Source organism: Pongo abelii, chromosome 4, assembly GCF_028885655.2.
Source record: "Pongo abelii isolate AG06213 chromosome 4, NHGRI_mPonAbe1-v2.0_pri, whole genome shotgun sequence".
NCBI lineage: Eukaryota > Metazoa > Chordata > Mammalia > Primates > Hominidae > Pongo > Pongo abelii.
In genome coordinates, this window is record NC_071989.2 from 168,853,826 (window position 1) to 168,871,131 (window position 17,306).

Consider the following 17,306-nt stretch of genomic DNA (forward strand, 5'->3'; position numbering starts at 1 on the left):
ACACTCCAGCCTGGGCAACAAAGCGAGGCTCCGTCTCAAAAAAAAAAAAAAAAAAAAAAAAATCCTAACATCTCCCCAGGGGTTTTGGCCTTGGCTGAGTAGGAACTGAAGAGCTCGGTGAGATGGATTTCTACACCTCATTTTGCCAATGAGGCTACTGTGTGACTTTGCTGTCAAAGGTCATTGATAGAACTGGTAACAGAATTCATGTCTCCTACCTCATTAGACTACGGCAGGTTATTAGTATAAAAACATTTCTTTTTTTTTTTCTTGAGACGTAGTCTCGCTCTGTTGCCCAGGCTGGAGTGCAGTGGCGCGATCTCGGCTCACTGCAAGCTCCACCTCTTGGGTTCACGCCATCCTGCCTCAGCCTCCCGAGTAGCTGGGACTACAGGCACCCACCACCACGCCCGGCTAATTTTTGTATTTTTAGTAGAGGCAGTTTCACCGTGTTAGCCAGGATGGTCTCGATCTCCTGACCTCATGACCCACCCACCTCGACCTCCCAAAAGTACTGGGATTACAGGCGTGAGCCACCGCGCCCGGCCAAAAACATCTTTCTTTTAACATCACCAACCCACTTTCCCTCTATAGACAGCTGCTTCTACAAACTTGCCTCACAAGGAAATAATGAAAGGGCTAACCCTGAAAGTACTCTTAACGCTTAAAAACAATGTCTTCCCACTGTGTTTGGCCAGCACTCTCTTCTTCTGGCACAGTTTTCCTGAATCATACTCTCCTTTACCCCAAGCTCACTACCTTCTTGGTACCAAAGCAAAGGAATTGTTAAGGCCATGAAATTTCATTCCAAGCCGGGTGTGGTGGTTCACACCTGTAATCCCAGCACTTTGGGAGGTCGAAGTGGGCAGATCACTTGAGGTCGGGAGTTCAAGACCAGCCTGGCCAACATGGCGAAACCCCATCCCTACTAAAAATACAAAAATTAGCCGGGCATGGGGGTAAGCACCTGTAATCCCAACTACTCAGGAGGCTGAGACAGAATCGCTTGAACCCAGGAGGCAGAGGTTGCAGTAAGCCGAGATCGTGCCACTGCACTCCAGCCTGGGCGACACAGTGAGACTCCGTCTCAAAAAAAAAAAAAAAATTCATTCCAATTGAGCAAAGATTTGGCAGCATGCTAATCACTAGAGAAAAGGATGCTTAAAAAATAACATGTTCTGGCCAGGCGCAGTGGCTCACACCTGTAATCTCAGCACTTTGGGAGGCTGAGGCAGGTGGATCACCTGAGATCAGGAGTTCAAGACCAGCCTGACCAACATGGAGAAACCCTGTCTCTACTAAAAATACAAAATTAGCTGGGAGTTGTGGCACATGCCTGTAATCCCAGCTATTTGGGAGGCTGAGGCAGGAGAATCGCTTGATCCCAGGAGGTGGAGGTTGCAGTGAGCCGAAATCGCACCACTGCACTCCAGCCTGGGCAACAAGAGCGAAATTCTGTCTCAAAAAAATAAATAAATAAATAAAGTCCAGGCACAGTTGCTCACGCTGTAATCCCAGCACTTTGAGAGGCCGAGGCAGGCGGATCACCTGAGATCGGGAGTTTGAGACCAGCCTGACCAACATGGAGAAACCTCATCTGTACTAAAAATACAGAATTAGCCAGGAGTGGTGGTGCATGCCTATAATCCCAGCTACTCAGGAGGCTGAGGCAGGAGAATTGCTTGAACCTGGGAGGTGGAGGTTGCAGTGAGCCAAGATCATGCCATTGCACTCCAGCCTGGGCAACAAGAGCAAGACTCCGTCTCAAAAAAAAAAAACTCTTTATTCAAATAATTTCTTATTCTGAGAAAAGAATCATGGCCAGGTGCAGTGGCTCATGCCTATAATCCCAGCGCTTTGGGAGGCCGAGGCAGGAGGATCACTTGAGCCCAGGAGTTTGAGACCAGCCTGGACAACAAAGCGAGACCTCGTCTCTATTTTTTAAATTAAAAAAAAAAAAAATCTTTACTTGAAAAAGGAAAAATGAACTGACGCTTTCTTATGTGAAGGCCAGCATTGGTAAGATTTTCAGTTGCTTCTATTGGTTGCATCACTCATTCCCTGCATCTTGTAGGAGTTGTGTCTATAAATATATTGATACATGTATACATGACCAGGATCAGTATGAGTCTCCTGTAGGCCCTCTCAGATAATGAGCACATGGCTTGTTAATCTTCCCTGGTTCTCCCTATTCCATTTTCATTAGTGAGAAATCTGAGAGAAAAAAGATATTAGCAGAGCCAGATTCCTGTGGTCTCTTTTTTACACTCATTTAGATAAACTGAAATGGGAGAGTGTTTGAGATTAAAGCCTTCATGTACTCTGGAATAACAGGCAGCCAAAGGATTGCTTTTCTTGAACAGAAAAAAAAAGTACATTGACCTAAGTTTCTGGGTCAGTCCTGTGAACTGTCTGTAGGTTTTAAAAGGCTAATTTTTTCCTGATAACCAAGTGTTTCTGATTCTTAGGTCAAACCCTTGACCTCTCACTGAATGTGCTGGGCTCTTAAAGAAGCAACCACTTATCCATAAGGGCAGGATTCCTTAAAATTAAAACAAAAGAAAACAAGACAAACCCAGCAGCAGATATTTAATTACATCCAATTCTGAAGGGTAGGTTGTTTCTATCAAAAAGCAGTTATATTTGTGCACAGGGTCCTAATTAAACTGTTCACCCTTCCTCCATCCTTCATCATAAAGAGGTCCCATAAAATCTCCTAGTGATTAGAAACCTACAGGCTGTTCTCCTTAGGAAGCACTGCTACTGAAAACACCTCCCTAAAGTACAACTAGTGCTTGAACTTTAATAGTAAAAAAAAAAAAAAAAAAACCTTAAAAACTAACTCCTAAAAAGTAAACATAATTTTTAAATAACTAAATTTTTAAAAAATCAAAGACTTTATTGGATAAAGGTTACACAACATTCTTTAACATTTAAAACTCTGAGCATACTTAAGATGAGAAACAATTTTTATCATTCCAGTCTACAAAACAAAATAGGCTTATGAAGATTGAAATACAGACAAAAGGTAGCATGAAGCAAAGCTTAAATATTAAGCAACTAAAGCAATGAAAGTGAAACAGCAATATGGTAGGTGTAGATTTTAAATACCACCAAGTCTCATTTTTTAAAAAATGAAAATCTGGTTTGTAACAAAACACCTTTGAGAATATGCCATGAGAAAAAAAAAATATTTATATACTTAAAACCTGATCTCTCCCAATTCTTTTGCTTTATATTATTACTTCTTGGTCATTTCCATCACTCTACACAAATAAAGAATTCTAAAGCTTAATTAAAAATCTTGATTATACAATTCATATATCATGGTTTGGGAGAGTTATCTGGTTCTTGAAGTGAGCCTGAAAGGTACTGCTGGTGTTATGTATCTGAAAGAACAAGACTGACCCAAACCAAAGCCCTGGCCATATAGAGTAGGGCACCCCTATAGTATAGTTCATGTCATCTTTAGAACTCCCTGCTGCTACAGTTCCTGAGCTGACTTTTTCTGATTTGATAAAATATATAATGACTTCATAATATGTAATTTTCCAAACAGACAACTGTAGAATGCAATCAAAACTTTAAATTATTTGCAGTGTAATTAGAATTTGCATTAAGCTCATTAGACACAAGACTGCCTGCCTTTTCTTCAAGTTGTAAAACAAATCATAGGTATATTAAATGTTTTAAAACTCACCCAGAACCTTTTGTTAATCCTGAGCCTGGGGTTATTAGGTAATTCCAAACTTACACAGTAACATTATGGAAAGTCTGACTACTTGAGCCAAGTGCTCAGTCATCTGTTACGTTGCTTCATATGAATTTTAAGGTTTTTTATTTTTTGGCATATTTTCCCTTTTTTGTAATAAGTAATCAATATGGATTATCTTTCTGGTTTAAAAAATAAATCAGTATTGCCACTAAAAAACTTCAGTTTTATTATTATTAAAAGTACGGCACCATCAAATATAAAATGCCTTAAAAATGTAGTACTAACAGGTCCATCTGGTTTTCTCATGTTTTCTCCATTCATTAAAAAAGAAAAGTTAAGGTTTTTTATATATTTACCAAGGACAAGAAAAAAATTACAGTCTCTATTAGCAAGAATTCATGCTCCATGCATGAAAAGTTTGACACGTTTTAAAGGATCCTGTTCCTGCCACTTGTCCCCCAGGGCCAAGTCCTACTGACACCTGTTAGAATTTCTTGCACTTAGAAGGGGCTCTCTGTGGAGAGAGGTCCACATCAAAAATTAGACGTTGTCACCTTTTTTGAACTAGATAAAACCAGTAAGGATACAGACAATAATAAAAGGCTTTCCAACTCAGCAGAATTAAGAACTAGCTCTTGGAGTATATACATTTGCACTCCAAGATCAACACTAGCCTATCCACTTTGAGTCAAAATTTGAAAGGTAAGAATGTAATTATGAAAATGTGCACAAAATGTTAAATACTAGTGGCAAATAAATATATCTTAATATATTCTAACAAGCAAACATATATTCAAGATAATACAGCCCTGCTTTATTAAAGAAGGAAAAGATCCAAATTGTGTTTGTGGGGTGGGGCGGGGCACTTTGCCATCCTTTCAGCAGGATGTGATTTTCTGTTGTTTCTACTGGCACCTTGAAGGAAACATTGGCCTTGGCATATGTGACTACTGCTTTTCATAGAAGAGCCATTTTAGAAATATTTGCTCGTATCTGAACTGATTAACCTAAACCTTGGAGAAAGCACAAAGTTTAAGTATGAAAAGTAATTCAGCATTTCTGCATCATCCCATGCCTTTTAGGCCTGTCCAAACTGTACTGATAAGAACTTCACATTCCAAAGAAGTTACTGTCAGTGTTTCTTCATACATAAAATTCAAGTGAGTTCTTGTGTGTGTAATTCACATCATTTTTCTCCTCATCTCATGCATAATTTATTGCAATAGTTTATTTTTTATAAAATATTCCCTAATACCTTTTCTTCGGTTTAAGATAGCACAATTTGCAAGTGCCCCTTTATATACTGTTGTTTTTAACCACTGCCTTAACATTTACTTCTTAGTGCAGCTTTAAAAACTCCAATTTCATTCAGTCCTGATGCTCTGGTGTTCTCTGTGTCATTGTGGTACAGGTCCATGAAACCAGCAGCCTGCTAATGTCTTTGTGCTGAAATATAGTAAAGAAAAGGAAGAAAATGTAGTTAAGCACAAGTAATTATATGAGGAAAATGATGTCCTTGTTGTTTAAGCCCTACATAGATTGTGGGATCACACCTGATTTTTTCTTTTAAATCGGTTAAACCTGACCGATGTTGTTTTGAGAAAACAACTTACTGCCACTCTAAACCAGCAGAAATATTCATATTATTTCTGAAGTATTATCAGGCCAGTTTCCAACACAAGTAAAATGGCTGTCATCTTTACATAATCAATGTGCAACTGAGTGTTTTTTTAAAATACTTGCTTATAAATGCCTAGTAACAGGGGAATTTTAACTTTGTTCCTTATATCGCCATTTCACAGTACACTGCTCTGAGAGTCAGCTTAGTTGCTGGGGACTGCTATGAAGCACCAACAGCCTTCTACTAGCACAGACTAGCCTACAGTTTTAAGGAGCAAATTTATATACAGAGCCAGGCTATGTACAAATCAGCAGCAGGTCACACTGTCCACACACTTGCAAAGAGCAAAAAAAGAAGGCAATGGAGGGTGCCTCCCCAGAAGTAGACACAGCACATCAGAAGGCAAGAAGAGCACCATTTTGATACTAGAAGACAACACATGTACACTGGTTAGACGGACCAGTATCCCTTGTTACACCAGCAAACCTGATATCAGCAGAGGCCTCTTCACCATACCTCCAACAAGAAGCAGGACTCCAAGTGCAGTGTTTATAAAGGGCAAGGCTTACAAAAATTACTGCTAAATAGCATGACCAGAATGACCAACACTACTAACTTCCCTCTAATACTACGAAGTAGAAAGAAGCCCACTGAAACCCTCTACAATCCCTGGTTATGCCTCTCAAACCTGGAAACCCAAGTACCAAGACGACTTTGAGTTCCAAAAGCGATGATCCGTGGAAAGAAAGACGAATTTTTGGTCAAAAGCACACCAAAAATGGTATTTCAGTGGAATAATAACAAACACATCAAACACAATGCAACAAGGAAAACAGAAAAACCACTCCATCCTTCCCATTATTTAACTTCCAAACATTTCACAGGAGGTATCTTCCCCATGATTTGACAGAACTGACTTGATTTTGTGTTGCCTTCCGGTGTTCCCATGCTTCCTTCGCTTACTAGATCAAGCCCTACAAAATACATTTCACTGGGTATTCTATCATGTTTCTCCTCAAGCAATGAAAAGTGACCTCTAGGGACAAATACTACACACATCAAGATGAAAGATGAATGTAGTCCCTGCTTCTGGAAAAAAAAAAAATGATTTACACTGTTTTAAAATTTGACATTGAGCTCAGTTTTTACTTTCTAAAACTAAGATACTGTACTAATATGACTACAATACTAATAGATTAAGGCTCACACAGAACTTTGGAAGCAAATGTTCCCATTTTATAAACTGAAAGAAAAAAGGTAAACACCCAATCCCATGTACAATTCCATTTCCTTCTATTTATGACTCTCAATATTTGGCTTCAATTTTAGTGAGGCCTATTTAAGTTCAGTTAAAATCTATGGCAGGAAAGGCAAGGAATCAAACAGATCTTACTATTCCTATGAGAGATGCAGAAAATAAAAAACACTATTCCCTCAAGAGATACGCATCTTAAGGGTAGCTACCACTCCTAGGCAGATAAGTGTCCAAAATCCCAGCTGCAATCTCTAATCCAAAATTTGCCATTCTGACCCAGCTTGCAAATTACAGCTTCCATGCAACTATACAGTTCTTTGCTAGCTGTACAAACACCAGAGGGTTAAACAGCCTTACTTCAAGGAAGCAATAAAAGTAGTAAGTTTCAAAGCACTGCAAACACACAGAAATCCCTGAACTTTTCCTACCCTGTAAGGGCCCAAAATAAGCCTTTTAGGCATTATCCAAGGAGTTATTAATAAATGTACTTAAAGAAATAGACTATATTTCAGCACTATCTTTTACCACTCTCTGGAATTTTGACTTGCTTTATGTAAATGACAATGGTTTTGAGACTAATTCACTAAGAATATATATACACATATGTGTTCACATATATATTCTTATATATATACAGTAAGAAGTAATGACTAAGAAGACTGAGATAGTGAAAAGATAAAAGAAATCCAGTATTTTTGACTTTCCATGGAGACTCAGTTGCTATTTGACATAATTCTGCAAGGTCACACCCAACTTCTACCACCCTAAGAGAATCTGCCCTCAATTCACAGAAGCCCATAGGAGACTGCTGTTTTTTGGCATGGCAGGTAGTATCAATGGAAAGTTATTTTCATTCATTAAAACTATCACCTACACGAGGCACACCCGGCTACCAAAGTCAATGAAAACTAAAGAAAAATAACTAATGAATTATTTTAAGTCTAGCCTAATCTACTTCAGGAATGATTAAGTGATGACATGATGCCCTCTTCACTTTGTGGCAGGGCTTAAAACAGACAGACCTGCCCGTTTCACTGTTAACTTCAATGCTCCCAGTCTGAATCCACAGTGGTCTGTCAGACACTGTAAGGGAGCAGCAGGACTCGTCACTGTCTGATGTAATAGCTGCCATTTGTTGAGACCTATGGTAGAAAAAACCAAGTTAACAAAAATAAAACATTTGAGTTTTTTAATCCATCCATTTTACCAAAAAAATAGTTTTAAAATAAGACCAAAATTCAGGTGAATTTTCATAACAAATTTATTCTGGATAACTTGCTCGCTTCACAGAAAGAGAAGCTTTGGTACTAAATGAAAACAGACTTGAGAGCTGTGTAGACACAACAGCGTTTGCCAGGAGAGGGCACTCTCCGGCTCAAGTCAAATCCGCAGCAAGATGCCATGGGGCACACCAAGATTCTGCCCTCCAAGCAAACTAACAAATGAAAGGGGAAATGCTAACTTACACTGGGTGTTCCTAACAAAAAATGTTTTACTAATCTCACATTAGCCTAGTGTTGGAGAAGTCCTGATCTTCTCAGTCAGTATTCAAAGATAAGGCTGAACCTGTCATCTCTGTCCACACTACATAATTAATGAGCTCAATAACCCTTTTTTTTTTTTTTTTTTTGAGACAGAGTCTCACTCTTGTTGGCCCAGGCTGGAGTGCAGGGGCGTGATCTCAGCTCACTGCAACCTCCACCTCCCAGGTTCAAGCGATTCTCCTGCCTCAGCTTTCCGAGTAGCTGGGATTACAGGCACCCGCCACCACACCTGGCTAATTTTTTATATTTTTAGTAGAGATGGAGTTTCACCATTTTGGCCAGCCTGGTCTCAAACTCCTGACCTCAGGTGATCCACCTGCCTTGGCCTCCCAAAGTGCTGGGATTATAGGCATGAGGCACCATACCGAGCCTCTTTTGACCCTTTTTAGCAAAATGACCAAAAACTGCCTCAACCCCTTTCCACTTTAATCCCAATAACCACACTTGCATACTATTCAGGACCTAAATTTACTGTGTGAGGTAATACCTCATTGAAATAACAGTTATAACAAGATAAGCTTTTTTATGACACTTAAGCTTTCAAAACAGACTTCAAATACTAAGCGTAATTTAAATGAAGGACTGCTATCTTAAGCCTAATTTTTAAACATATTTGCTTGTTTGCTTACTTTCCTAACTAGAAATAAAAAACAATTCACCTATCACATCAATGTAGTCAACTCTGAGATCATTAGTTAGATAACATTCAGTCTTCATAATAATTGTTTTTTTAATGCTAAGTGAAATTAGAAGCAGCAGTGTATTATGAAAACCTATTTATAAAAGGCTTTTCTGACACTGAAAAGATTTTGTATACACCTGATCTAGAAAAATAATTCTGAATTTTAACTCAGGGGAAAATAATTTTTAGGGTGAGATTTAATAATGAGGTATTTATCCTTTTGTTCATGGAAAAACTTAATACACTATCAACTATAACCCAACAGCAATCACACAAGAATAAGGGAATCTGAGTGGACTAAAGAAATTATCTTTTGAACCTCTCCCTCTACAAGTAAAACTTGTTAGGTTTCAACAATCATTCTAGAGAATCTCCTTTTCAATTTTAAGCAAGGAGAGTCAAGATGTGTCAAAGAATGATCTCATGTTTCCCTGTGCAATTCCTCACCTGCAACCCCCTGAAATGCCAAAATATTAACAAACCAGTCCCTGGTCCACAGTGCCTGGTTTGTGAGTCTTTTGTGCTAATGTTTAAGATAATCTTCCCCTCAATGCTTTTAGGATCTCGAGGCTTTTCTTTAGAAATATACCACTAGTACAGGATATCCATTAGGAAGAGCCAAGGAGACCCAGCTGTGATGCAGTAAGTGGCGGGAGAGACCCATGAAAAGGTGGCAATTTCATCGGAAATTACTTATTTTGTCCTTTGAGAGAAAGCTTAAGTGCAACAATGGCAACTATTCTTGGGAAGCAGCAGAACTGTAATGGGCAAACCAGAACAGGGTAACCCTCAATCTCCCTCTTAGCGTGCACGAAAGAAGTAGAGCTTATGCTCTTAAAAAAGCCCACAATTAAAAACTAAAAACTTAAGAGCATAGACATACCTATTATCTCAATGAACACTCAAAATGAATTTTCTTAATACAGTAAAGCATGATGCAACATGAACAAGCAGGAAAAGCATCAACAGTATCTCATCTTACAATAGCCCTTCTGGCTTTCTAACCTTAGTGCTATTTTTCTAACCAGCTCTTTTAGACAAACTGCATGTAATTCTTCCCAATATACCAGGACTCACACCAAGATGTGCCACTCTCAGCCAGATTCCTTGCTAAAACTAAACTATTGGGGGAGATGACAGATTTGTGATTAAGAGCATCCCCAAAATGACCCATGGGTAAAAATGACTATCCTCTGGAAAATATGGCCAAACCACACACAGATCAAGGCGTTGGAATGTGTGGCATTTCCCTCCTAGAAAGAGGAGACAATCTACTCAATCATATGAGCAGCAATAAAAACGAAAATGTTCAAATTAGTCTCCACTTTTCCTCCATACAGCAAAACATTAAAATAGTAAAATGCTACGGTCCCAGGGAAACACGGCATCTATGCAAATCAGCTAATTTACCCAAAAGCTGACAAATGTAGCTTTGTAGTTCTAACATCTTTGTAAAGTTCTCCTAATAGGACCTCCACTGCATTGGGCCCTACCAGCTCAGATACTTATGTGTCATGGAAAGGGTTCAGGATGTGTGGGGCATCTGAGATGGTCATCGGTCATTAGGACACGTCTGAACCAGAATTGCTCATCATTCATTCCCAAGAAGACAATCACTTCCCCCCATGCCAGGCCCTGTGTTTGGCATAAGGGAGAGTAGAATAGGAAAGTGAGTACCAGATCACTGGAATTTGTGTGTTAAATAAATGAATGGGGCAAGAGTTGAAATGTTAACACAGGTCTCCTTTAACCATAATCCTCATGACCTTCGATTCAGTTAACCTCTACAAATGCCTATTAAAACTAGTGAGTCCATGCTACGTCCAGAGACTTGTGAATAATCATACTATGATTTCTCAAAATTTTCAGGTACAAATAACATTGTTATAACATATTTCCATTTATACTGAGTATATGTTGCAGAATGATAGTATCAAAAGCTACCAGAATTTACTGTGCAACACAAAGTGATTGCAGTGGTAGTAATGATGGCAAGTATTTATACAGCCTCATGCAAGACATTTTTTATTGCTTTAAATATTCTTCTAAATTCTCACAATTACCTTATGAGGAGATACTATTATTCTCCTTATTTCACAGGTGATGATATTGGGAGTAACCTGCCTAAGATCACATAATGTGTAAGTGGCTGATCCAAGTCAGGCTTTGAATCCAGCAAATCTAGCTCAAGAGCTTGTACTTTGAGCCATGTGCCTGAAAAGTGAAAGGGAATGGTTCTTTGCTCAATAAAAGCCTGCTATTAAGCACTACTGTTGCAAAAATCTTTTTTGTGTTTTGAGACAGGGTCTCACTCTGTCGCCCAGGCTGGAGTGCAGTGGCAGGATGATGGCTAACAGCAGCCTCAGCCGCCCAGGTTAAAGTGGTCCTCCCACCTCAGCCTCCCAAGTAGCTGGGACTACAGGCGCGCACCACCGAGCCCACCTTATTTTTTTGTATTTTTTATAGAGACAGAGTTTCACCATGTTGCCCAAGCTGGTCTCAAACTCCTGGATTCAAATGATGCTCCTGCCTCGGTCTCCCAAAATACTAGGATTATAGGCATGAGCCAAGGCACCTGGTCCTAAAAATGTTAATGAATGCTTAAACTCACCTGCATCCTGGCAAGTTATATATATATACTCCTAAGTATCCATTTCTTTCTTTTACACTCAACTTGATGACACTCTCACATTACAAAAAATTTTTCCACAGGCAATAAAAAAATTCTATATTTTACCTGACATCCCTAGGCTTTTTCAATAGCTTTTAAGTGACTCTAAATGAGGGACACTGAAGGGTACAAAATTACCTTAAATAGTAAAAAACAAAAAAAAAAAAAGAAAAAGATAAACAAGAAGCCCTTGCTAACACCTGATATGCATTTTATTTATTTATTTATTTATTTATTTAGAGATGGAGTTTCGCTCTGTTACCCAGGCTGGAGTGTGGTGGCACAATCTTGGCTCACTGCAACCTCTGCCTCCTGGGTTCAAGTGATTCTCCTGCCTCAGCCTCCCGAGTAGCTGGGACTACAGGCACCCACCACCATGCCCAACTAATTTTTGTATTTTTAGTAGAGACAGGGTTTCACCATGTTGGCCGGGCTGGTCTTGAACTCCTGACCTCAGGTGATCCAGCCACTTTGGCCTCCCAAAGTGCTAGGATTACAGGCATGAGCCATTGCACTCAGCCCCTGATATGCATTATAATTACAAGGTTTTTATTTGAGAAGAGGAAAAAGTGTGATCATAACAAGCTAACACTTCAGCTATGAAGTATTTGGCTTTTCCTTGTAGGTATTGACAACCAGGATAGAAAAAGTTATGAGAAGTTTTAATGATGGTTTCTGGTTAAGACTCAGATTTCCAAGTCAGTATAAGGAAGTAACTATCACATTCTTTTTTTTTTTTTTTTTTTTTTTTTTGAGATGGAGTCTCGCTCTGTCACCCAGGCTGCAGTGTAATGGCGTGATAGCTCACTGCAACCTCTGCCTCCCGGGTTCAACCGATTCTCTTGCCTCAGCCTCCTGAGTAGCTGGGATTACAGGTGCGTGCCAGCACGCCCATCTAATTTTTGTATTTTTAATAGAGACAGTGTTTCACCATGTTGGTCATGCTGGTCTTGAACTCCTCACCTCATGATCCGCCCGCCTTGGCCTCCCAAAGTGCTGGGATTACAGGTGTGAGCCACCACGCCCGGCTGTCACATGTCATATTCTTTTTTTTTTTTCGAGATGGAGTCTCACTCTGTCACCCAGGCTGGAATGCAGTGGCACAATCCTGGCTCACTGCAACCTCTGCCTACTGGGTTCACACCACTCTACTACCTCAGCCTCCTGAGCAGCTGGGACTACAGGTGCCCGCCACCATGCCTGGCTCATTTTTGTATTTTTAATAGAGATGGGGTTTCACCATGTTGGCCAGGCTGGCCTCGAACTCCTTAACTCAGGTGATCCGCCTGCCTCAGCCTCCCAAAGTGCTGGGATTACAGAAGTGGGCCACCGCACCCAGCCTTTATAACTGTCACATTCTTATGACACAAAGAAACTTCCATATTTAAATAATGACTGTTTTCAACTTCTTTTTAATGATACTTTACAAAAATATCAGAAATGTGAAGAAAAAATATTTAGCTGGGCACAGTGGCTCATACCTGTAACCCCACCACTTTGGGAGGCTGAGGTGGAAGTTATTGCTTGAGCCCAGGAGTTCAAGACCAGCCTGGGCAACATAGTGTGACCCTGTCTCTACAAATAATTTTTTAAAATTGATCAGGTGTGATGGTATGTGTCTGTGGCCCCAGCTATGAGGCTGAGGCAGGAGGATCGCCTGAGCCCAGGAAGTCAAGGCTGCAGTGAGTCATGATTATACCCCTACAGTCTAGCTTGGGTGAGAGTGAGACCTTGTCTCTAAATAAATAAATATATATATATACATATTTGTTTTAATTCACCTTTAAACCAAGTTTGCAATTGGTGTGTTTTTAACATCAAGGCTTTATGTGCCAGGCCAGGCGCAGTGGCTCACGCCTATAATCCCAGCACTTTGGGAGGCCGAGGCAGGTGGATCACCTGAGGTCAGAAGTTGAGACCAGCATGGCCAACATGGTGGAAGCCCATCTTCCTGCCTCAGCCTCTGGAGTAGCTGGGACTATAGGCGTGAACCACCATGTTCAGCCTCATAAATAATTTGTCAATTTTGAATATGGAAGTCATTTAAATTAGTAATGGAATTAAACTACATTCCAAGTTTTACATACCATCACACTTTTTGTCATATTTTAATAATATGTATACCATTTTTTGAAATTTACTTGCTTTTTCCACTTTTTATGTCAGTACAGTTAATGGAAAACAAATATGCCTTGATATAAAAGTTTATGTTACTGGAAGGGAACAGTTTTAACCAAAACCAACTACCTTCTAGGTAAGTGCAGTCACACTAATTCACCTAAAAATTTGGCAATTACAGTTCTTAAAAATGGGAGACACTGGCCGAGCATGGTAGCTCATGCCTATAATCCTAGCACTTTGTTGGGGGCCAAGACGAGAGGATCACTTGAGCCCAGGAGTTTGAGACCAGCCTGGGCAACAAAGGGAGACTTTGTCTCTACTAAACATTTTTTAAGAAATAGCCAGGCATGGTGACATGCACCAGTAGTCCCAGCTATGGTAGGGGCAGGGGGCTTGAGGTGGGAGAACTGCTTGACCCCAGGAAGTCTAGGCTGTGATCTCGCCACTGCATTCCAGCCTGAGTGACAGATTGCGACCCTATCTCAAAAAAAATAAAAAATAAAAAAATAAGGAGGGGCTGGGGCACCGATTAGCATTGTAAGCTACAGTTATTTCCTTGTATAGTACTACAGGTTGATCAGGAAGGAATCCTGGAAGTGGGGCAATGCCAGCAGCATATTCCAATCACACCACTGACCAAGAAAAACACTCTTGTAACTTAATTTCCAACACCTTCTAGAAAGTGCCATCCTAATTTAAAAAATTTCTATCAAAACTAAATTACAGATGGAAGGTGGTGATGGTTGAACAACACTGTGAATGTATTTAATGCCACAGAACTGTATAATTAAAAATGATTAAGATGATAAATTTTACATCTATTTAACTACAATTTTTTAAATACCACACAAAAAAATCACAGTGCTCCATTAATATAACAAGGAGAAAGTGATTTCCATACAATGCCACAAGGAAAGGAAAACAAAAATCCTGTTTGGATCTATAAACGTTAGGTCTCTTACTTGAGTAAAGATAAGACAAAGAGTTGTTTATCTTATGTTAGTGTCAATTATCCATGGTAAAGACACCAAAATACCCTGGAAAACTAAAAATATACAGATCAGCTATATCACTGTGACTTTAAACTTCCTATTCCTTCGTTCAAAAATAGCACAACAGAACATATTACTATTAGCTAATGCTTTCATTTTTTAATCCTGTTCATTTGTTGAACGAAGGAATACGGTAAATCTACACAAACTGTAAATTTGGAATATAAAGGGCCTATTAACTAAATCAGAACCAGGTAAAAGTAACTAATGCACACTCGCTGTTTTATTTTCTCCTCGAAATTGGCATGGTATCCTATTTCTGAATTCCCTTATGTCCGGCATGTTTTTTGTTTTGGTTTGTTTTTTGAGACAGAGTCTCACTCTCTCACCCAGGCTGGAGTGCAACCTCCGCCTCCCGGGTTCAAGCAATTCTCCTGACTCAGCCTCTCAAGTAGCTGGGATTACAGGCGTATGCCACCATGCGCAGCTAATTTTTGTGTTTTTAGTAGAGACGGGGTTTAATAGAGACGGGGTTTCGCCATGTTGGCCAGGCTGGTCTCGAACTCCTGACCTCAGGTGATCCACCTGCCTCAGCCTCCCTAAGTGCTGGGATTACAGGCATGAGCCACCGTGCCCAGCCATATCCGGCATTTTTTAAGAGATTGTTTTAATAGCTGTAATATAAGAAGAATACCAAAACGAAAACTAAATTTGCCCCAACTTAGAAACTGAGTCTTCATTCTCTCTAGAAAATTCCCTATTGGAGGCCATCACTAGGCACAAATTCCTGAATCAAAACATTAATTTTTCTAGACATTTGCCCATCTCTTTGGCTGCAAGTACTAATAAAAGTGAAAGCATGCAGCACAGACCATAGAAAATTCACAACTTAAAAGGGAAAACCTAATTTTAGATACAAATTATAGACTTAAGGTATTTCCAATTCCCAATTCAGTTATTCTAGACTTGTGACCTTTTAAACATAACCAATTTTTAGAAAAGTACAGCCTGCTTAAATAGGAGTGTAACTCAATTTAATATGTTGCAATTTAGATACTCAGGCTCACCAGTGAAGATATATTCATTTCGTTGATTTTAGTATCAGTTCCCTGTTCTTTGCCTCCAGTCTGTTTTCACATCAAAATTCCTGCCTATTCAACTTAGTACTAATCTACAATTACTATTTACAGATTTTTTCCCCATCAAAACCATCTAGGGACACACCACCACCTCATGCAAAAAGGCTCCAGACTAGTGAATCCTAGTTTCTCTATCTCACTGATATATAGGATTTTTTTCAGAGACAGGGTCTCACTCTTGCCCAGACCAGAGTGCAGTGGTGTGATCATAGCTCACTGGCAGCCTCCAACTCCTGAGCTCAAGCCATCTTAGCCTCCCAAGTAGCTAGGATACAGGTGAATAGCTGGGACTACACATGTGCGCCACTATGCCCAGCTAAGTTTTTATTTTTCTGCAGAGATGGCAGGGGGGACGGGGGTCTATGTTGCCCAGACTGATCTCGAACTCCGGGCCTCAAGCAATCATCCCACCTTGGCCTTCCAAACTTCTAGGAATATGGGAATGACCCACCGCACCTGGCCTCTCACAGATAATTGTTTGGTCTTTGGTTCCACATCTGTAAATGAGAGTTGAATGGATGTTCCTTCCAAATGATTAGTCAGCTTCCTGGTCTATAAATTCTAGAAAGTAAAAAGGGAAAAATACTCTAATGCTTTACATTTCTGAGAATTTCCAGAAATAAAGACATTCTTAGCTTTCACAACTCTTCCTTCACTTGGTTTCTCCCCTGGCCAATCCTTTGTTTTAGCCACGACTCTTACTTAAGCCGCAGATTTGGGCTAAGCCAGTTTACTCCCACTCCAAGGGGAAAAAATACCCACTTCTGTTATCTCCGTATCAAGAATAAGTGCCTTTTATCACTTCAAAGAGAAATATAAAGTGGCTACAACTACCCAATTCAACTCTATCTTCATCTGCAGTAGATACTGGACAAATTTATCTAAGACATTTCCATTGGAATAAAAGTTTTTAATATTCCGCTATTAGAGTTTAGAATACACATTTAAGATTAGAGATTCTTTAAAACTTGCTTCCCTACTGAAACTACAAATGAAATATGCCAGACTGCCAGTTTAAAACGAAGGGGTCATTTGGCATATCATTTGTGATATGCTCAACCTTTTCCTCAAAGGTGTGTTCCACAAAACTGATTGTTATTTTTATATTCAACAATCATGATTTTTTTTCTTCTCTTTCCCCATGGCTTCTGAAACAAATCCAATTTGGTTTATGCCACAAGAGCACATTTACCAAGCACTTGACCATATTAGTAATGTCCACTTCAAACTACTGTTAAGATAAAACTCACCCGGATCATTACACAAAGCCTTGGAATTACATATTTTGGTGACTTTTAAGTCTTTCTGAACTTTAGATTTCAAACTTTTAAAAACACCTGAATGAACAAGTTCATTAATCTGAAACAAATACTCGGAAAATCTTTTAGGATAGTTCCTTTTAACTTCTCAACCACACTGTGAATTTCAAAGAATTTTTTTTAAGTATAGTTGTTTCTGTTTGCAGGAAAGAATATGTTCTACTCAAGTGAAACATCTGTTTTTAAAATGTGTGTTTATTATAATCAAAAAGCATTGAGTGAGTTCCCCAGAAGAAATTCTACTTGC

General features: G+C 39.5%; 1 protein-coding gene across 5 annotated transcripts in view; it reads right to left on the reverse strand.

Annotated features, from left to right (window-relative positions):
- Positions 1-2,878: 2,878 nt before the first annotated feature.
- The window catches only part of PWWP2A (PWWP domain containing 2A), a 43,109-nt gene continuing 28,681 nt past the window's right edge, over positions 2,879-17,306 (reverse strand). Inside the window, exons 3-4 of one of the 5 annotated variants that reach the window (XM_024247527.3) lie at positions 7,614-7,733; positions 2,879-5,161 (exon numbers count right to left, since the gene is read on the reverse strand). In XM_024247527.3, coding sequence (XP_024103295.1) covers positions 5,148-5,161; positions 7,614-7,733 — 134 coding nt within the window. In that variant the 3' untranslated portion in view covers positions 2,879-5,147. Of the gene's footprint in view, positions 5,162-7,613; positions 7,734-8,183; positions 16,302-17,306 lie in introns of those variants that run through there. The other 4 variants (XR_008525601.2, XM_024247528.3, XM_054556167.2 and 1 more) reach the window with 4 other exon arrangements.